Source organism: Hypanus sabinus, chromosome 12, assembly GCF_030144855.1.
Source record: "Hypanus sabinus isolate sHypSab1 chromosome 12, sHypSab1.hap1, whole genome shotgun sequence".
Classification (NCBI taxonomy): Eukaryota; Metazoa; Chordata; class Chondrichthyes; order Myliobatiformes; family Dasyatidae; genus Hypanus; species Hypanus sabinus.
In genome coordinates, this window is record NC_082717.1 from 47,714,897 (window position 1) to 47,737,788 (window position 22,892).

The 22,892-nt window shown below is 40.6% G+C and overlaps 2 protein-coding genes across 2 annotated transcripts in view; one reads left to right on the forward strand and one right to left on the reverse strand.

Moving 5' to 3' along the window:
• The window catches only part of dtl (denticleless E3 ubiquitin protein ligase homolog (Drosophila)), a 31,659-nt gene extending 19,295 nt beyond the window's left edge, over positions 1-12,364 (reverse strand). Inside the window, exons 1-6 of the mRNA XM_059985339.1 lie at positions 12,298-12,364; positions 4,085-4,207; positions 3,342-3,440; positions 1,680-1,741; positions 1,465-1,585; positions 1,312-1,377 (exon numbers count right to left, since the gene is read on the reverse strand). Coding sequence (XP_059841322.1) covers positions 1,312-1,377; positions 1,465-1,585; positions 1,680-1,741; positions 3,342-3,440; positions 4,085-4,207; positions 12,298-12,346 — 520 coding nt within the window. The 5' untranslated portion in view covers positions 12,347-12,364. The remainder of the gene's footprint in view (positions 1-1,311; positions 1,378-1,464; positions 1,586-1,679; positions 1,742-3,341; positions 3,441-4,084; positions 4,208-12,297) is intronic.
• A 156-nt stretch (positions 12,365-12,520) lies between these two features.
• The window catches only part of ints7 (integrator complex subunit 7), a 67,744-nt gene continuing 57,372 nt past the window's right edge, over positions 12,521-22,892 (forward strand). The window contains exon 1 of the mRNA XM_059985875.1: positions 12,521-12,656. Coding sequence (XP_059841858.1) covers positions 12,563-12,656 — 94 coding nt within the window. The 5' untranslated portion in view covers positions 12,521-12,562. The remainder of the gene's footprint in view (positions 12,657-22,892) is intronic.

A 22,892-nucleotide genomic window follows, 5' to 3' on the forward strand; every position in this document is an offset into this window, starting at 1 on the left:
CTCACTGAGAACCACATGCATTCCCTCCCCTTCAGGTTTCCTTTCGCATTCCAAGGCGTGTGTGCTTTAAAGTTCCCTTGTCTGGATGCGAATGGTAGAATTTGAGATGAGGAGAATAGATTGGGGAAGGAAAAAGATGAAGGGAATGTGGTGAGAATAGGATTAATGTGGGATTAATGTAAAAGGGTGATTGATAGGGTAGCTTTGGTGGTCTAAAGGACCTGTTTCCATGCTAAAAACATTCTGTGATCTCAACTTCACATTGGCATACAATACAAAAAAATCTTGTATATCAAGGGGACAACTTATGGATCTGTTGTGTTTCAAAATAAAAGAACGATAATTCTCCTTCTAAACGAGCCTTAAAATGGTACTATGATTAGCATAGGGAAAATCTCATTTGGGTTGTAATGCAAAATGTCAAATCTGTCTGTTCAGTAGAGTAAATGTTATTGCACACTGCTATTTCAGTTCCTGAGAGACTTCAGTGATTTTTACAGTCACTAGTACCTCATTACAAGAAAGATATAGAGACTTTGGACAGGGTGCAGAATGTGTTCACCAGGATATTGCCTGGATTAGAGGGGATTAGCTGCTAGGAGAGGGTGGACAACACCTAGGTCTGAATTCTCTGGAACAGAGATGTCGGAGGGGTGGCCTGATACAAGAGAAGTGTCTAAATGTGCGAGAGGCACAAATAGACAGATGTTTGGAATCTCCTCCCTCTCCCCCTGCCGGGTGGGAATGTCAACTTCTAAAAGACATGGGTTTAAAGCAAAAGAGGGAAACTTTGAAGAAGATTTGCAAAGAATTTTTACATATATAGAGTGATAACTGCCTGGAATGCTCCACCAGGGAACACGGTGGCAACAGATACAATAGTAATGTTCAACAGGAATTTAAACAGATATATGAGCAAACAAAAGGTGCAGGGTGACAGACTACATATAGGCAAATTGATTAGAATAAATTGACATCATGCATTTACTGCATATATTGTGAGCCGGAGAGCCTGTTATGGTGCTGTGGTGTTTTATATTAAATATGCCAAATGAATCAAAATTTACCAATGAAAGAAAACCATACAAAGTTTAGGATCTGATTTCTGATCAAGTCTCAGTGGGCCTCATTGAGGCTACAATGCAAAATGAGACAAAGACAGGGAGCCACTGGGTTGTAAAAGGACATATAGACAAGACTAAATACAAGAGGGAATACAGTAACCATGCAGGAATTTCAAAATAAAATTATTTGAACCATTTCAATCCTTTATGAAATGTAACTGTCTCACAATTTCTATGGAAGTCATACCTTTCTTGCTGCAGCGAATGTCCCAGACCATTATATTACCATCTCTTCCACCAGTACAAAATACAGCTTTTGAAAAAAAAGAGGTAAAAAATTAGAACTACTTTCCCTTTTATGAATGAAGCTCTACAAAGATAAATAAATTGCGCAGGGTACCTGTTTCCTGCGCTCCAAATGCCACTGACTTGAGGCTGCACTGGTGGCCTTTGAATGTGCCCAGGAGCTCACTTGCGTTCACATCCCAGAGCTTTGCAGTTTGATCTCCTGAAGCTGTAACCTTCAAAATTAAACACAGAAACAGCAAGATTTTTATCAGCATTCTCATCTCATTCCGGCTTCAGGAATGTACTGTGAAACAAAGGAGTACTTACTAATTTTGGTTCTCTTGGAACCCAAGCAAGGTCAAATACCGCATTGTTGTGAGCCAACCATTCTGGGGAAAAAAGATTGGGAACTTGATAAACAAAACTGTCCACTTAAATGACAGGAAAATTATGTAATTCAAAAGTTAAATTCACCTTGCAGCATTTTGACATCAATCAGGATGATATATTGGAGTATAGGGTGGACGTGTTTTAATTGTTCTTTTGTTATGAAGAATGTGTCTGAAATATTGTAACTAAATAATGAACTATACCTGGCATATTAGTATAGTAATGCCAAACAGCCCAAGAGACAACCACATTTCATATGTGGATACTTTACATAAAACTTCAATGAAAATACTGCAGCAAATTCATTGAACAGGGTTTGAAACATCGGCCAGAATGCCATAAGTCATTGCACCATCAGAGTTCTCAGTTTGAATCAGCTACACCCCTCCCCCCCACAAAAAGAAGTGGCTTTGGCACAGCATGAGCTCTCAAAGATAAGCCGGATGTGAAGGATTAAACCACTCCATGTTGGATTCTCGTGTTTTAATCCAAGGCTCTTTCAGGAGTCAGAAAAGAGGCACAAAACTTGTTGTTTCACAACCATTTTATTAAGCATTGATAGCACAAAGGAAAATTGAAACAGACAGCAATAGGAGCAGAAGGCTTAAAGACCAGAATAAGAAACTAAGATGGCGCTGACAACAGGGCCAGCTCTTTCATACCCATCGATAAGGAAAATTCCATTCAAATTTGTAGATATGAGTTAGCAAATGAGAAAGCTTTTTTTCAAATAATGCAGCACCAACAGAAACCTCCAGATCGCCAGAGGTACACATTGAACAATTGCATATACACACACTGTGGTTATTAGGAGGCATGATAATCTGTTACATGTATACAAATACTACTTAAAGTACAAGCAGGTAATTAATTGATAAACTGCAAAGATGATATCAATTAAACATTCTAATCTAAAAATTAAAGAGTCAGATCCCACATCCACTTAACTGGACTTGCAAGAGAAAGTCTGCAGGAAGCAATGTACATTAAGTTCTCATTGATTATAATAAATGGGAATTAGGGCATTTATAGAGTTTCGATGTTTCGTTCTCATAAGCAGACAATACACTTACATCCTGCTTTGAAGTGGTAATTGTGGACAGACCTGAATGATTGTGGCAGGGCCTGAATGCCATCACCACAGACCAAGTGAAAATGAGCAACATAGCTGACAACAATGTTTCGCTCCCAGATGAGCCCAATGACTTTTAAGCTCACTTTGAGTGGCAAAACATGGAGGGACCTTAACAAACTCCAATTCTCCCCGATTTCAGTCTCCAAGGCGGATATGAGCTCATCCTTCAGGAGGATGAACCCACGGAAAGCACGCAGCCCAGGTGGACTGCCTGGCCAAGTACTAAAACTTGTGGTGATCAACTTGCAGGAGTGTTCACCGAGACTTGTAGCCTGTAGCTCAGCTGTCTGAAGTGCTACCTGCACACACACAGGTCATGCATTGTTCCATCAATGATAGGTGGAATTACATTGCATTTAAATTATTTTTAAAAAGGAGAGAATGTTTAGTTTAACACAACCAATATTTACATACATCACTTTCAAAAATGTGAAAGCAATCAAGCAAATAAAATCTTGACCCACCTCGAAAAATTGAATCCTTCTTGTTATGACATTCAGTATTGTACAACCTGACGATGCCTTCTTCATTTACAACTGCGAGGACCCAATGCAACTGCTTTGCTGTGAAGAAGTAAAGGCTTTAGGATAAAGTGGTCAAGATATTAACAATATGAATTTTTGTTTTATATTGAAAGCAAATCTAAATTATATAAAACAGGGAGCCATTTTTCAATTTTGTTCCAATAAAAATTAGGATTTAATTTTGCTTCCTTCTCAGTGGAATTGCCTTTGCATAAGGTTAACATTCTTCTAGCTAAAGTGCTGATATCCAATCCAATGTTCACCAAAATAACAGCTCAAAAGTGTGGACCATCAGTTCATGCCTCAACATTACAAGTGAAAAATTAAAGTACAATTAATGCCGCAATTACTCATTACTCAATGAATCTCCAACTGGTTCACACATTACATGCCTCAGTACAACTACAGGAAGTCATGTTATGAAGTCAATTACACAAGTTATTCAAATTTTGCTTCATCATTCCCTCAATGTATTAACCACCACCTTGATGCACAGGTTATTTGCTTTGGAAAACCAGGTGTGGTAATCAAATCTCAGCTTCTCATTTGTAAATTGCATTGAGATCTCAAACTAATGCTTTACAACATCGGAGTGAGATGTATTTGACAGAAGCAACTATAATGACATACTATAAGAATGTACATGGTCAGTGTTCAGTACAAGCCGAGGTCGTCCAATTTACCTGTAGACCACGAGCAGCCAAAAGGAGGAACTGGTGCTCCGAAGTTACTGGTTGAAGTGTGCTCATCCTGTCTGTTGCACTGGTAATATTGCAGCAAGGTGTCTAAGGGGTAGCAGTGCGGCTCTAATGGGGAAAACAAAAGTAAGATTGAAATTGATGCAAAGCACCAATAAGTAAACGTTTAACTAATCTGTCATTTTACAAAGTTTACAGCAGAAATTAAGCACCAATAAAATATAATAAAAGCAACAGCAGGAAAATTTCCTCAAGTTGTTGAGTATTAGTTTGACCACATGGCAGGGAAACAAACTTATTATTCATACAAGAGCTCAAGTACATCACTATAGACCCCACAGATAGGGTTCGTACAAGGATGTTGGAGAGCAAATTTAGACTTGTACATCTCAATTCAAAAGAGCAAAATCAATGAACTAACAGGGCAAACAGACACAAGTTGTGATCTGACTGCCATTAGAGCAGATCGTTACATGGTAGTCTAAACTAGGACTTCAATATTCAAGAGTATTTGACTTTTGGGAAAGACTTGTAGGAAAGAAGAGGTGGTGGAGTAGCTCTAACAGAATAAAATAAAAACTTGGGAAAGACTGACAGATACTCCTGCACTTGTGCGTGTACACACAGGGAATGCAATCAATAGTTGTGAAGGATAGATACTCTAAGACACACAGAAACACACTCCTCATCCCACGAGGTCTCTGCTAAACATGTTAATTTAAATTAATTTCGTATGGTTAATATTCCTCCATCTCTTGCCTGCCACGTGCTTGTCCAAATGCCTCTTAAATGTTACTATTGTATCTGCTACCTCCACCTCCCCAGGCACTTTCCACATTGTTAATAAACAACTTGCATCAAATCTCTTTTAAACTTTCCCCCCCTCTCAACACAAATCTATACCCTCTAGTATCTGATGTTTCCACCCTTAGAAAAGGGGTAACTACCCCATCTAAGCTTCTCATATTTGTCTGAACTTCTATTAGGTTATTCCCAGTCTCCAGCACTCCAAAGAAATCTATCTAAGTTTGTCTAATCTCCCTTTATAACTACTGCTCTCCACTCCAAGCAACATTCAAGTGAACCTATTTTATAGCTTGTCCAAGGCCTCCACATCCCTTCCTGTAATGCAGCAACCAAAGCTGCACACAATTCTCCAAGTGTTGGCCTAATAGAAATAATATTTAGCTGGAACCTTTACAGTGAACACACCAAGTGTATTCTGCAGGACCGTCGGTCACAGACCTCCAGTTAGAATAACACCCCTCTATCGCAAACTCTATCCAATTTATCAAGTCTCTGTTGTTCCTTTGCTCTTTAGTCTTCTGGATCACCGTACCATTACGGGAATTAGTTGAAAGCTTTACTTGTAAACAACCTCCACTACTCTAATTGCCAATAGCTCATCAAATGTCAAATCACTTCAGAATACACAATTCACGTTAGTCACACTGCAAAAAAAAAGGGCAGAATTTTAATATTAAAATCAAAAAGTCAAAGAGTATTCTGTTGAAAGAGGAAACACACAAGGTGGTAAATGGTAGTGGTAGGCCCAAAGATTGGGATAAATTTGGAATTCAGCAAAGGAGACTTAAAAAAGGAGAAATTAAATTGAGAGCTAATGGAAAGTGACAAAAGTTTCTTGAAGAGAGAAGCACAAGTGAACACAGGCTTCCTTAAAAGCAAGTTAGGGAAATAGTTTTGAAGAACAGGAAAATGGCAGGAGTTAAAGAATTATGCAAAATATCATTTAAGATGAAAGATACAACAAAAATAACTGCAAGAATTATATAGCATCACTTCATTAGAGAATTAGTATTAGTACACATGGGACTAAAGGTGAATAAGTCACTTGACCTCATGACCTTCTGGGATTTTAAAATACATTGCTAAAGATTTAACAGAAACATTGGTTATCATTCTGAAATGCTTAGATTCTAGCAAAGCATCTACTATGGGCAGGGAGAAGGGAAGTTAAATTCAATTAAGGAGCACAACATCTGGAAAATCATAATCTGATTAAACAGCCAGCATGGCTTAATGAAGAGGAAATTATGTCTGACACATTTTAAGTTATTTTAAAGGAAATGTCTGCCAGAGTGCTTGAAAGGAAACCTCTACATGTAATAAATTCTAATTTTCAAAAGGCATTTCAGAAGATTTCATTTTGAAAAAGTTACCTTGCAAGATTGGAGTTCATCGTTTTAATATGGCTGGAGTACTGATTTACCAGCAGGAAAAGAGTTGCAAACAAAGGCACCATTTTAGATGGGCAAACTAACCAGTAGGGTGCAGCTAGGGATCAGAGCTGGAACCACAGAAGTATATACATCTCAAGTAGCTGCGGAGTCTCTCTAACATACCTTAAATTGAAATTTTTGACTTGCCATTCTGACATTTAAACTTATGCCCTCAATGATTAAGCTGGCTAACTGGATTATTCCTCCAGTAATTCAACCACTGTGCCACTACCACATGTTGTCAACAACAGAAGAGAGTCAAATTTAGAATCCTCCATTCAATTCTAGTGGTTATGAGGTCAAATATATAAAAAAAAATTAGTGTTCATCTTAGATCTGCTTGGTGGCCCCAGCACAGAATTATCATGTAATTTTAATCTTCCTTTTACTGCACTTGCCACTTCAACTGCCTTTCTTTCAACCTTCCTCACAGATTCAACTGAATCGGACATGTCCCCAGGTCTTTTGTGAATCGACGACTCCACAGAAATATTTTCTGCTACATGGTGCGCATTAATGCTCAACTCAATATCTGGAAGTCACTATATCATGTCTGACCAGATCCACCCTGAACCAACTTGTTTCCTTGGTGCATTCTTAACTATACATTCACCCACTCAGCTTCTCCATTTTAGATCTGTTCAGAAACTGCTCAAGATTGAAAGGACAGAAATTGTAGATTGTTATTTAATACAATCTGCTCAGTAAAATCATGTCACAAAACAGCATTTCTTGTTCTCTTAGATCCTGGTCTACACTAGTCTAACAGACAAAGCTACAAACTTCACATGAAATAGAGCACTAAACACTGTTAATGTTTAACAACATTTAATGTTTAAATGTTCTTCCATTATTCTGCTTTGTAATTACATTCAGGACTCATTGATTCAATTACACATTAAGTAAGTATTTTCCTGGCAGGAAGAGCAGGCACTGTCTGTACAAAGGCAATGATGAGTGATCATTGTTAAACTCAAACTGGGGAAATCAGTGAAAAGCGTTGCTTTACAATAGACACCTTCCAATATTTTGCTGATGACTGGGAGGAGATTGTTTGTATAGTAATTAGCAGAATTGTATTTGTGCTGCTATTTATGGACACAACACAAGTGGATAATTGTTCAATGCAAGCAGGTAGGCGCCTCTGCTATGTCTGCACTGAAGTTGTACGGTACTACAGGTGACATGATGTCGGATCCTGCAACCTCATAGGATGGGCTGAATGGTGTAATTCTGCTCCTCTGTCCTATGGTTTTTGCTCAATGCATTGATCTCAGTTACTTTCAACTTGAAATTTGATAGGGAGAAAGTAAAGTCTGATGTCGCAGTATTTCAGTGGAGTAATGGAAATTACGGTGGTATGAGAGAGGAGTTGGCCGAAGTAAATTGGAAGGAGCTGCTGGCAGGGATGACAGTGGAGCAGCAATGACCTGGATTTCTGGGAAAAATGAGGAAGGTGTGGGACATGTGTTCCAAAAATGAAGATATGCTTAAATGGTAAAATAGTACAACCATGGCTGACAAGGGAAGTCAAAGTTAATGTAAAAGAAAGGGCATACAACAAAGCAAAAATTAGTGGGAAGATAGAGGATTGGGAAGTTTTAAAAACCCTACAGAGAGCAACTAAAAAAATCAGTAGAAGGGAAAAGATGAAATACGAAAGCAAGCTAGCAAATAATCAGTGGATTGTAAAAGTTTTTTTTAAGTATGTTAAAAATAAAAATGAGAATGGATATAGAACTGCTAGAAAATGAGGCAGGAGAAATAATAACAGGAGACAAGGAGATGGCTGATGAACTAAATGAGTATTTTGCATCAGTCTTCACTGTGGAAGACGCTAGCAGTGTGCCAGATGTTGTAGTGTGTGAAGGAAGAGAAGCGGTTGCAGTTACTGTTACAAGAGGGAAAGTGCTCAAAAAGTTGGAAGATCCATGGGTACATAAGTCACCCAGACAAGTGAAATGCACCCTAGGATTCTGAAAGAGGTAGTGTTAAAGATTGCAGTGGCATTAGAAATGATCTTTCAAAAATCATTGGACTTTGGCATGGTAAGAGGACAGGAAAATTGCAAATGTCACTCCATTATTTGTGAAAGGAGGAAGGCTGTAGAAGGAAATTATAGACCAGTTAGCCTGACCTCAGTGGTTGGGAAGATGTTAAGAGTCAATTAAGAGGTGAAGTACTTGGTGACACCGGACAAGATAGTACAAAGTCAGCATGGTTTCCTTCAGGGAAAAACCTGCTTGACGAAATTGTCGGAATTCTTTGAAGAGATTACAGGTAGGATAGATAAAGGGCATGCAGTAGATGTTGTGTATTTGGACTTTCATAAGGCCTTTGACAAGATGCCACACATGAGGAGGCTTACCAATTTAAGGGCCTAGGGTATTACAGGGAAGTTACTAACATGGTTAGAGCATTGGCTGATTGGTAGGAGGCAGTGAGTGGGAATAAAATTATCCTTTTAAGGTCGGCTGCCAGTGACTAGTGGTTGATGTTGGGTTCACTTCTTTTTATGCTGTATATAAATGATGTAGATGATGGAATAGGTAGTGTTGTTGCCAAGTTTGCAGATGATACAGATTGGTGGAGGGGCAGGTAGTGTTGAGGAAACAGGTAGAAGGCAGAAGGATTTAAACAGATTAGGAGAATGGGTAAGAAAGTGGCAAATGAAATACAATGCTGGAAAATCCATGGTCATACACTTTGTTAGTAAAAATAAATGTGCGGACTATTTTCTAAATGGAGAGAAAATCCAGGAATCTGAGGTACAGAGGGACTTGGGAGCCCTTGTGCAGAACACCCTGAAGGTTAACTTGCAGGTTGAATTGGTGGTGAGGAAGGCAAATGGCATGTTGGCATTCATTTCAAGAGGTCTAGAATTCAAGAGCAGGGATGTGATGATGAGGCTTTATATGGCCTCACCTCGAGTTCTGTGAACAGTTTTTGTGCCCCTCATCTTGGAAAAGATGTGCTTGCATCAGAGAGGGTCCAGAGGAGGTTCACAAGGATGATTCCAGGAACGAAAGGGTTATCATACAAGGAACATTTGATGGCTCAGGATCTGTATTCGCTGGGATTTAGAAGGATGAGGTGGGATCTCAGTGAAACCTTTTGAATGTTGAAAGGCCTAGACAGAGTAGATGTGGAAGAGTCTAGGACAAGAGGGCACAGCCTCAGGATAGAGGAGCAGCCTTTCAAAACAGAGATGTGGAGAAATTGCTTCAGCCAAAGGGTGGTAAATTTGTGGAATTTGTTGGCATATGGAGGCCAGGTCATTGGATGTGTTGGAAGACAGATTGATAGGTTCTTGATTGGACATGGCATCAAATATTACAGGGAGAAGGCCAGGAACTGGGGTTAAGGAGATGGGAAAAAAAAGTATCAGCCATGATTGAATGGTGGAGCAGACTCGATGGGCCAGATCGCCTAATTCTGCTCCTTCATCTTTTGGTCTTGTTATGGTCTTTTCAATATCAGAGTGAAAAGAGTTTGCTGAAGAATGCCTTAGTTGATGTTGTTTGTGACCCTTCCTCCTGTTAAGGCATTTAATTGTACCTCACTGCTCATGTCTTAAGATGACAGTATTGCAGGACTTTGATCATAGCAGGTGATAATTGACTTTGGTATTTTTTTTAAAAATACAGCTATATTTTCCACAGGTTGGTTGAGCCTCACTCTTCATGCTGGTTCTCATCAACTTCTGTGTAGTATACAATCTTCTTTTCTGGCTTTACGCTAGTAAAATAATTTTGTTCTTTGACTCTGGTTTGGCTTGCCATTGAGGACGTGTGCCTTGTTGCAGTTGAACCATTTTTCTACTCTAAATAAGTTTATCTGTGGTGGATGATCTTCATTGCATTGGTGGCGGTTTGGGGGGGGGGGGAAGAGAATGCAGGGATAAGGGGAGGATTTAAAAATTGTTCGCATGAACCTTGTTAAGTTAGGGCGTTACAGTACCGCAGTGGTTTACAATGCCAGTGACCCGGGTTCAATTCATGCTGCTGCCTGTAGGAGTTTGTTCCTTATCCCTGTGAATGCATGGGTTTCCTCCCACAGTCCAAAGACATATCGCTTGGTGGGTTAATTGGTCATTGTAAATTATCCCATGATAAGGCTAGGGTTAAATTGAGGGATGCTGGGTGGCATAGCATATTCCACATTGTATCTCAAAAAAATAGTAAATTTTGGAAATCCCATTGCTGCCAGCGACTGGTGGTGTTCCAGTGGTCAGCGTTGGGACAGCTTCTTTGTACATTATATTTCAGTAACTTGAATGACAAAATTGAAGGCACAGCGGCCAAGTTTGCAGACGATATGGAGAAGGCTGGAGGCACAGGTAGTTTTGACGTATCAGTGAGGCTGCAGAAGGTCCTGGGCAGATTTGGACAATGGGCAAAGAAGTGGCAGATGGAATAATGCACAGGTAATTTTCTAAACTTGGAGAAAATTCAAAAATCCAAGGTGCAAAAAGGACTCGTGCAGGATTGCCTAAAGACTGATTTGCAGGTCGAGTCAGTGGTAAAGAAGACAAATGCAAAGGTTTTATTAGGCACTGCTGAGGCCTCACGGAGTATTGTGAGCAGGTTTGGGCCCCTTATCTAAGAAAGGACGTGCTGGCATTGGGGAGGGCCCAGAGGAGGTTGATGAAAATGATTCCGACAATAAAAGACTTATCATAGGAGGACCGATGGATTGCTCTGGGTCTCTCATCGCTGTTTCTCGACATAATACGAATATGTATGAGCCGCCAACCGGCAGGGCCCTCACAACCACTCGCTCTATGCTTTATTTCTCCTGTGTTCAAGGGCCACACAGTGGTGTTACTCTCGTCCGTGGCCCTCTGTTGGTCGAATTGCTTCCCAGCTAAATAATCAAACCAGGGCAGTAGAAGATGGAGAGCAGGTCGTTGGCCATGCAGCAGGCTCCCGCAGTCGATGGAAGCACCAGCGGTGCCGCAGGTTTTGTGGGCTGCCTTACCAACTCACCCTACTACCTTAAAAGTACAAGCTGCCCAGAATCCACAAGAAATAGCTAAAAGGTGCCTCCTCAGAATACACACATAACCTAACACAACCGTGACGTCAAATGCATTTTAACAGTTACTACTCCAACATCATTAAGGCAGCACATCTTTCTCCTCAGATTTGAACAGCGCTTAGCGTGCTTTTTGTCCCTCTGTTAATCATCGATGAGGCGCAGCTTGAGAATTTATGTCTCAATTCCATTTCGCACAAGATGGTGAGAAAACTATACATGTGGTAACGATTTTAATTGCATCTCAAATAAAAAAGTAACTACACGTTGGACATACTGGATCATATGGCATCTTAATTTGATACTCTCTTTATACAATCTTCATCATGTACAAAGACCGACATTAAAATAAACTCAACATGATTGCAACACTGGAATTCTGATCTCGTACACAATCAAAATTTCTCTAGTCTCCTCAAACATATTCCCTTATTAGTTACTTCTAAAATATCCTTTTAGTTTGCAAATAGGTATCATATTGATCACTTGCTCAACCATCCCTTCCCCCACTGAAAATAATCAATCCCGATTTCCAGTTCACCAAACTCCATAGCTTTATTAACTCGTTTGCGGCGGACATACAACAATGAAGAGAAAATGGCCTATTGTATGGTCACTAATCGCCGAGAACAATATCTTTAATACAATAACATAGAATTACTTAAAATTCACTATGCGGTAAGACACGGAAGTCAAACAGAACCGTAAAAAGGCACTTTTCAAATTATTAACATTGTACCTATAAATGCAATCAACATTTGGCGGGCTGTTCTTATACATTGGATGAAGTCAATTGAATTGGAGCAACGCTGGAAAGTTAGATAAATATGCAGAAATCCACAAAAAGTCATGACCACGGCTCTACATTTTTACATGTTAAGCGACATCTTGAACAAAAACAACTTAACAGCACTCTCTCACCCCTCTTTTTGCTGCAAACTCGGTTACTCAGCACAGCACGGAACAGCATCCTGAAGCACAAACCCGCAGGAATTCGAACAGTTTCAGACTCCCGCGCGTTTCACTCACTATCAACCTCCCGCCAAATTGACATCACGTACCGTGATTGGTGGTCCAGACCAGTGGGCGGAATTTCGGGTGTCAATGGTGTTTCCGCTGAGTCGTCACTTCCCGTTTGCGAGGTCTCACTGGGAAAAGGCGTTGGGGGAGAGGAACGGCCACAGCCATGGCGTTATCCATAGCCAGACCGTTTCTGTCGGAGGGAGGTTACGGCGAGCAGGAAATGGACGCCAACTCAGCGCTGATGGAGCTGGATAAAGGTACGGGGTGGTGGGAAGTGCGGGCTCGTGTCTGCCTGGTCCGGCCCCCCCCTCTGCAGCTTACCTCCAAGGTTGACATAGAGGGAGATGGACGGCGGCTGTTAAACGCTACCTTTCAGTTTGATAATCTTATTTTCGCCCTCTCCGTTTCTTTGGGAGAGTTTTTTGTCATTGGTGATAACCTTTCCCCCCAAACTAGCGTTATTCCAGGATAAATATGACCTGTCACTGTGTGTTTCAAGAATGTTTAATGTAATTTCCAGTACACAAGTGTAAAGGAGAACGAAATAATTGTTACTCCGGATCCGATACATCACAAAAACACAATAAGATAAAGAACACAATAATTATTTAAAAGCACAATAAACAGAAATGCATAAACTAACACATACATAGACTGAGTGTATGGCCATAAAGTGACGCTCACCTGTACATTAGGTGACTGACGGGAACAATTAAGTAGTGGTGGAGATCAATCTTACTGCTCGGAGAAAATAACTTTTTTGAGTCTGGTGGTCTTGTTGTGGGTGTTATTTGGTCTTCTCTTTTGGAAGTGGGACAAACAGTCCATGAGCAGGATGAGTGTGATCCTTCATGATACAGTTAGCCTTTTTCCAGCACCTTTCTGTATATATATTCTTGATGGTAAGCAGATGCTGGTGGTGCTTTGAGCAGTTTTGACTACCCGTTGTAGAGCCTTCCTGTCAGCCACAGTGCAGTTTCCGTACCATGCACCGATGCAGCTTGATAGGGTGCTCACTACTGTACAGCTGTAGAATGATATGAGTATACACAGATGTACACAGCCCAGCTCTCTTCAGCCTTCTCAGATTGTAGAGGGATTGGTGAGCTTTATTGATTGTGTATGATGTGTTCTGGGACCATGAGAGGTTGTGCGAGATGTTCACTTCCAGGAGCTTGAAACTGCTTACCTGACTGTGTGCTAATATAATGAGGGATGTGAGCGATGCAAGTTCTCCTGAAGTCAGTAACCATCTCCTTTGTTTTTTGACATTATTTGAGGCTTTGAGCTCTTCCACCTCCTCTCTGTAGGCTGCCACATTATAGTTGGTGATGAGCCCCCATCACTGTTGTGTCATTGGCAAACTTGACAATGTGGGATACTTGGGTGGTTGGCCGTGTTGCGGATGATAGGGAGGGAGGAGCAGTTGTGTATCAACTGAGGTCTCTTGGTTAGGAAGTTGCACAGTGGTGTATTTAGATCAAGGAGTAGGAATTTGTTCACTGTGGGACAATAGCATCTCACCACTAAAACAAGTTATTAGTCATAATCTGGATTTTCGTGATAAATATAAATAAATCAAATTTTACAATCCAAGTTCTTCAAAGTTTCTGATTGTCAAATCTGCCAGGGTTAATTCACTTATTTTGTAATCAAGTTTCTACTGTGGACTGAATATCGTGACAGGATGATGTATGATGGGAAGACAAGCTGGAAGTGCTCTGCCAGTGATGATTCCTGGTGAACACCACTAGCAGCTAGCCAGAACAGCCCCCTTTCTTCACACTCCTTGCATCCTGTCAGCTAGCTTTATCTTCTATCCACGCTAGTATCTTTACTGTAATACTACAGGCTTTTACTTTGTGTAACAGCTAATGTGCGACATCTTGTCAAAGCCCTTCCAAAAATCCAAGTAAACAGCATTCACTGACTTTCCTTTGTCTATCCTGCCTGTTATTTCCTCAAAGTATTCCAGCAGATCTGTCAAGCTTTAAGGAAACTATGCTGACTTTCGTAATTTTATGGTGTACCTTCAAGTACCCTGAAACCTCATCCTTAATAATGGACTCTCAAATCAGGCTAATTGGCCTGCAGTGTCCTGTCTTTTGCCACCTTCTCTTAGAGAGTCAGTTAACTTTTATGATTTTCCAGTCTGCCAGTACCATTCCAGAATCTATTGATTTTTGAAAGATCATTCCTAATGCCTCCAGAATCTCATTAGCTACCTCTGTCAGAATTCTGGGGTGTAGTCCATCTGGTACAGGTAATGTATCTACCTTCAGATCTTTCAGCATTACAAGCACCTACTCGTTATTAATAATAACCACACTCAGTTCTTCTCCTTGATACTCTTGAATTTCTGGTAAACTGCTGCTGTCTGGTACAATGTCCTCATTCAGATCATCTATCCTTTCTTTGTTCCCCATTACTACCTCTCTTACATCATTCTCCAATGTCCACTCTTCTCTATTTACTCTTTATATTTCTGAAAAAGCTTTTGCTATCCTCTTTTATGTTATTGGCTATCTTACCTTCATATTTAATCTTTTCTCTCTTTATGGCATTTTGAGTTGCTGTCTGTTGGTTTTTAGAAGTTTCCCTATCATCTAGCTTCCCACTATTTTTTTGCTAAATTGTATGTCCTTTCATTTGTTTTTATGTTGCCTTTGACTTCCCATTTCAGTTACGGCTGCCTCATCTTCACTTTAGAATGCTGCTGCTGCTTTGGAACGAATTGATCCTGCGTTTTCTGAATTACTCCTTGGATCTCCTGCCATTACAGCTCTACCGTCATCCCTACTAGTGTTGAAAGTACATTTATTATTGAAGTATGTATACTACTTTAATCTTGAGACATGTCTCCTTGCAGGCAGCCAAAAAACAAAGAAACCCAATAGAAACCATTTTAAATAAAACATCATCAAATACCCAATGTGCAGAAAAAAAAACCAAATCATGCAAACAGTAAAATAAGCAAATATTATACAGAACTGAAGTTCACAGAATTGTGCCCATAGCCACAAAACCAGTTATCAGTGTAACCGATTCAGGAGCCCATTAGTTGCAGGCCATAGCTCATGGAGCAGTGAATTGAATTGGCCTCTGGCCTCGACACCCTGATCTTTTCAATCTGGCCTTACTCTTTTTTTAAAAAAAATTTTTAATAGTTTTTCAAAACATTTAACAAATTAAAAACCCCAAATCCCAATGAGGAACATTAAAACAGTGCAAAATTAAGCATACATTAACAATATGCTACAAAGGAAGAGAATTTAGCAAAAAAAAAGCACCTGAATTAAAGACAAGTAAGCTTAGAGTCCTCCCCAAGCCCCACAACACAAGAAAAAACAACAGCAACTCCAGACCAACCACAACACAATATAGAGAGTATAAGTCAGGACAGCCAAACTCCCAGACTGTGAATACACTCAGCAACAGAGGGTAATAATGCCTTCTACCAGAAAAAAAAGGAGCTGAAAGCAAGGGACCGAAAAGAAAAAAAAACCCTAGTCAAGAGGAAGGTTATGAAAGTACTCGATAAAAGGTCCCCAGACCTTATGGAACTTTAAATCCGAATTGAGAACTGAATAATGAATTTTTTCGAGGTCCAAACAGGCCGTGATGTCGTTAAGCCATTGAGCATGAGTGGGCGGGGCAACGTCTCTCCATCTGAGGAAGATCAAGCGTCTAGCCAGGAGAGAGGCAAAGGATAATATTCGGCATTTGGTCGGAGCCAGACATAAATCTGTCTAGCCCCAAAAACCGAACAGAGCAATTAAGGGGTTTGGTTCTAGGTGCTGATTCAGAATACGTGATAATGTAGTGAAGACATCTTTCCAGAATTTCTCCAAGCTAGGATAGAACCAGTACATATGGATGAGAGAGGCCACGCCCCTCTTGCATTTATCACAGAGCGGACTAACGCTAGGGTAGAATCGAGATAGTTTAGATTTAGACAAATGGGCTCTATGAACAATCTTAAACTGTAAAAGGCAGTGGCGAGCACAAAGAGAGGTTAAGTTAACCGATTTGAGAACTGAATCCCAGCTCTCCTCAGATAAGGAGATATTTAAATTCTGCTCCCAGGCCATTTTGATTTTATCCGTGGGGGCCCATCGTAAGGCTGCTAGTTTATCTCGGATGATTGATATTAAGCCTTTACCTAGTGGATTCATGGAAAGAAATAGGTCCATAGCATATTTCGCAGGCTTTTCAGGAAAGTTAGGAATTAAAGGAGCAATAAAGTGTCGGATTTGGAGATATCTGAAAAAATGAGCATTGGGCAGATTGAACTTAACAGAGAGCTGCTGAAAAGAAGCGAAGCGATTATCAATGAAAAGATCTTCAAAATGTCTAATGCCCTTCCTATACCAAACCTGGAATGCTGAATCGTATGTAGTAGGTAAAAAAAAGGTGATTATGAGCAATAGGGCTGGCAACGGAAAACCCCTGGAAACCGTAGCATTTCCTGATCTGAGCCCATATACGCAAAGTGTGTCTAACAAGAGGATTAGCTATTGATCTGGGCAGACTACTAGGGAGTGCAGAGCCAAGAAGTGCAGAGATAGATAATTCTTTAGTGGAGCTCAGCTCCATTGCCACCCAGTTAGGGCACTCGGGTTGGCCATGGAAGAAAGACCAGAAGGTAGCACAACGTATGTTAGCTGCCCAATAATATAAACGAAAGTTAGGTAAAGCCATGCCACCCTCTTTTTTTAGATTTTTGGAGATGGATTTTATTAATTCTAGCGCGCTTATTCTGCCACAGATATGACAAAATAATAGAGTCTAAGGAATCAAAAAAAGATTTAGGAATAAAAATTGGGATAGATTGAAATAGGTATAAAAATTTGGGGAGAACATACATTTTAACAACATTAATACGACCTACCAAAGACATAGATAGAGGTGACCATTGTAACAGACTCTGTTTTATATCATATGAAAGATTGGCAAAGTTTTCACGAAAGAGATCTTTAAACTTAATCTGGCCTTACTCTTAAATCATCCAAGGGTCGTTCCTCATTTTCAGACCCATGTCCTGCCACTTCAAAATGCTCTCAGGCCCAGGATTCAGCCTATACGCTCCACTCTGCAATCATCCTGCACCTATTGGAGTATAAAAGTTGCATTGTTTGCTGTGTAACCAAAACTATGTAGTCAGCTTTGAGCTTGCTATTTTGCTATGCATGTATCCAATTTAGTAGGAGAATGAAATCTTAAGAATGTAGAAGATAATGGGGTGTTATTGAGAGGCTAGCTAAGGATGTAGATTATAATGGTGTGTTAATGAGAGGTAGCTAAGAGATGTAGATTAGAACAGGATTAAGTCAATGGGTAGAAACACTAGTGGCTGATGTACTTGTGATACGCCACTGTAGACCAATCGGATATGCTAATGCAACTAAACCAGGAGATTGCTATAAAAAATGCTATGTACAAGGATCGGTGAGCAATTGGGGACTAGCTCAATGACTGTCTCAGCTCTGATTTGCAAATTAAAGTTTAACCCTTCTTGAAGAATCTTCTGCATCTCCTGGTCGTTTGTGGGGCACGAGAAACCACGACACACCTTCGAGACTTCAGTTCACACCACAAAAAATGCCAGGTTGTACAGGAGGTTGAACAGCCTAACTCCAACAGGGAAGTTGCAGGCTAGTGATTGCAGTGATTATATCCAAGAAAAAATGTGATTAATACAGTCATTTTTTGTTTTGTTTGCTACCTGCATCACCAGCACCATCTTCCCCTTCCAGTCATGTTGTTTTGTTCCAAGCAGCTTTGGCCAGCACCCCTCTCATACCATTGTAGTTACCTTTACATTCTAACATTGATATATCCGATTTTAGCTTTCCTCAAATTGCAGTGTGAATTTTTTCATATATGATCACTGCCTCCTAATGTCCCTTTGTCTTAAGCTCCCGAATTAAATCTGGTTTATTACAAAACACTGAATCCGGCATTGCCTTTACCCTCGTGGGATTGACCAATAGCTGCTCTTAAAATTCCATCTTCTGCAAATTCTTTGGGATCTGACACCAACTTGATTTTCTCAATTTACCAGCATATTGCAATTCCCCATGATCATCATAACATTGCCCTTTTGATGTGCCTCTTCTATCTTCCTTTGTAATTGTACCCCACATCCTGGCTACTGTTCAGAGGCCTGCATATAACTGCCATCAGGGTCTTGCACTTTCTTAACTCCTCCCACAACGATTATAAATCCTCTGATCTCAATTCCCCTCTTTTTAAGAATTTGATTTCATTTTTTTTTCACAAACAAAGCTTCCTCTTTGTCCAGCTGTTTGTCTTTTTGATAGGATGTATATCCTTGGATGTTAGACTCCCAACTATGATCTTCTTTCAACCATGTCTTAGTGATGCCCACAGCGTCATGCCTGCCAATTTCTAACTAAGCGACATGATCATCTACCTTATTTCGTATATGGTGTTCATTCAAATATATCATTCATCACTTTCCAGTATTCGTCAGCCTTCTTTTGAATTTTGTCTCCATGTTGCCTCAAGCTAAATTCTTATATCTTTCTAAACTTTTTGGCGTATTCTTTACCCTGGAGACTGAAGTAGCCTCATGTGCACTCTCCTTTATCTATACTTTTTCAAGCTGTTAACCACACACCGCCACTACACACTAGTTAGTTGTAAAGCCCTTATCCACAACTTTAGTTATGTGATTTACCAGGAAAACAGCCTCAACATCGTTCAGGTGGAGCACATCCCATTGGAACACCTCCCTCCTTCCCTAATACTTGTGCCAATATCCCACAAATTCAACCCTACTTCTCCCACACCAATCTCTGAGCCACACATTTAGATCTGTGATCTTATGAACCCTGCACCAATTTGCACATAGCTCAGGTAAAGGTAACAATCCAGATAGTGTTATCTTTTTGGTTCTACATTTTAATTTAGTCCCTAGCTGCTCAAATTCCATCAGCAGAACCTGAAGCTGCTCCCTCAATTCTGTCTATGAGGGAGATTCAAGATATGAATTTAGTGAGGAAGGAAAAGCAAAATATATTCATGGTGTATGACTTGGAAGAAAATCTGATACTGGTGCTGTTTCCATGTGCTCACTGCCTTAATGCTAAAGGCAGAGATTGCAAGTTCGGGCGTACTGCCAAAGAAACATTGGGGAATAACTGTAGTGCATTTTGCAGATGTTATACTTTGCAGCTATGGTGTGCCAGTCTGGTGGGCTGGATGGTAATGTGCTTTTGGTTTAAGATGGCTCTGGTGAATCTCAGTGACTTCTGGCAGGTAGCTAATGAAACAAGGAAAACTAAACACTTCTTAATCACACTTTTTCTGGCAAATGATCATCACAAGTTCCCTTTGGTTTTGGAGGCAAGTTGATGTGGAGTGAGGAAGACCTTGGGTTCGATCGATCTAAACACCTTGCTGAATTGGAAAGGTTGGGTACAAGTCGAGTTGGGGTGGTGGGGGCCCAGCAGCAGGCTGTATTAAGGCAATTGAACTTGATGTTTAGGTGACGAATTAGGCGCTGGGCCAGATTGTAAAGGTCCAAGGTGTTGGGGGCTGTGGCGAGGGATGGGTCAGTTCCACTTGCTGCTCCACGATGTTTACTCGACTCTGCATCGGGCTGTCTTTGTGGACTTCAGTTCAGAATGCTATTTGCTTGTGCTTATTGTTTGCATGATTATTTTCTCTCTTCTCTCACTAGTGTGTTTACAGGTCTTATTTTTCTTGAGTCCTTTTGGGTTTCTTTGTTTTGTGGCTGCCTGTTAGGAGACAAATCTCAAGGTTGTATAATGTATCATCATCACCATGTCCCATAGTCTGCCAGAGCCTCAGCGACCACTTTCTTCCACTGTGATCTGTCGGCAATCAAACCTCTTTCATCTCTGGTGGTGAGGCTGGTCCACTTCTTGATGTTGTCGATCCAGGTTGTCCTCTGTCTGCCTCGGGAGTGGCTCCCTTCTACTCTGCCTTCAAGCACAGTGCGTTCCAGTGTGTCATCAGTTCTTGAGATGTGTCCAAAATAGTGAAGTTTCCTTTGGATAACGGTTTCTAGAAGTATTGGTTTCGTGCCAATCTTTTCTAGGATGAAATAATGTATACATTATTTGATAATAAATGCACTTTGAACTTTGCTTTCATTCAAGCACATTACTTTGTATCTTGTATCTTTCCTTATCGTCAGTTAGGAGATAAGGAAATCACAACAGGATATTGGACCTCTTATTTTTTTCAGCTTAGTCCAGTTGTTTCAGGTCCATCAAGACGTGAGTGGTAATTGGACAACTAATAACTAGTATCAAACCTAAGCACATCCTAGTCTTCGGAGATGACAAAGGCCAGAATATGAGTGCAAAAGATAAGCCTGAAGTATTTGTCATTGTATTCAACTCTCAGTGCTGAATGAGATGTTCACCAAAGATCATTGAATGGAAAGATGGTTAGATTTTTTTTTATTGCTGGAGATGGTTACGCCTAGGGTTATTGGGCAGGAATGTTGTTTGGTACCATAAATCCATGCCTGAATGTTGAGCAAGCATGAATTGCTTTAATTTCTTTTAAGAAATTGAACATTTGGGAATCGAGCGCTGATGTCCATCCTATGATGGATCTCTGATAAATTAGTGGAAGTGTTTGGGTGATAATTGTCTTAAAGAGCTCATAAAATGTGTAGTGTGCTTGTGCTGAGATGTTTACCTCAACAACCACATCTGTCTTTGTGGAAGGTACAGGTTTAACCAATGGAGCTTTCTGCTTCATTCCTTAGCTTTTGTTCCCTCTCCAGGCCACAGAGCCATTCTTCTTTCTTTGTCACCACTTATTTTAAATATGCTGCACAGATCAAGTTCTTTTTATCTACTTTCACTTTCTTCTGAAATATCATTTGATTTTCAGAATTTCTTCCCTTGAGCAATTTCATTATTGATTGTTATTCTGTCAGTATTATTTTCTTGCTTAAATTGCCTCCTTATTCAGGGTTTCCATCTCTCTGTGAATGAGAATTTGCATCAACGATGAGATTTGGGAATTGGTATTCTCTAAAACTGATGGAAAGGAGCCGGAGAATGATTGACAAATTGTTATCCTTCAGCCATTGTATAGGGATGGGATATTGCAGCATACATAGAAACATAGAAAACCTATGGCAGAATACAGGCCCTTCGGCCCACAAAGGTATTCCGAACATGTCCTTACCTGAGAAATTACCTAGGGTTACCCATAGCCCTCTTTTTCTGAGCTCCATTTACCTGTCCAGGAGTCTCTTAAAAGACTCTATCATATCCGCCTCCACCAGTCACCAGCAGCCCATTTCATGCACTCACCACTCTCTGCATTTAAAAAAAACTTACCCCTGACATCTCCTGTACCTACTTCCAAACACCTTAAAACTATGCCCTCTCATGCTAGCCATTTCAGGCCTGTGAAAAAGCCTTTGACTATCCACATGATCAATGCCTCTCATCATATTGTACACCTCTATCAGGTCACCTCTTATCCTCTATTGCTCCAAGGAGAAAGGCCGAGTTCACTCAACGTATTCTCATAAGGCATGCTCCCCAATCCAGGTGTCACGTACCCCGTGACTGGGTTACCAAACCAGCAGAAATGAAATGATACGTTCGAGTCTGGTGGTATTGTAACTAAAAGGTATTTATTAGTGAACTAAGTAATACAGTGTCAAAAATGCAAATATACATATAAAACAGGTTAGCAATGATAAATACAGAAATGTAGGAATAAGAATCAAAACCAAGCTCTATCGTAGTATAGGGGTAAATGAATAATCTTAAGATAATGCAGAGTTCAATTCATTTTGGGTTGAGGTAGTTGCTGTTGTGACGTTGGAGAGAGAGAGAGAGAGAGAGAGATGAGCAGCTGCAGCAGGCAAACCTTCCGTTGTCTTCTTGTTCTGTTGTACTGTTGTGGTCACCGCTTATGACCCCTCTGTTCCAAGCCAGACTGTTCTTCAGTGGTGGGCTCATCACCCAGGTGAGGGTGGACACACACACACACACACACACACACACACACACACACACGCCCCCACCGGCCTGCCTTCACACACTCTGAGCTTTGGACCGATTCCCCTGAATCGATCCTCCAAGCCCCCACCTTCCTGTGGGTGCACAACACTCGTTCAGTGTCCAGTGGTGTGTCTGCCAGTGTCTCAGCAGACTCGTCTTTTATCTCCCCAGCCGGGGTACCAGCCATCCATCAACTGACCATGTCCATGTCCATCAAACTGGCCACTCCCTGCTGTCTCAGCAAGCACCTGGCATCATTCTGCTGTGTCAGTAAGGATTCACACAAGCAGGCAGAGTGGCAAAAGTCCTGGGAAGTAAAGTCAACAATCCGCGAAGAAACCATAATTTTAAATCCTTGTGTCTCTCTCATTATCAGCATGTGCCGCATGGCGCCTCTCCCCCTCTTTGTCTCTCTCTCTCTCTCTCTCTCTCTCGTTAGCAGCATAGTCTCACCATGGTTTTCTC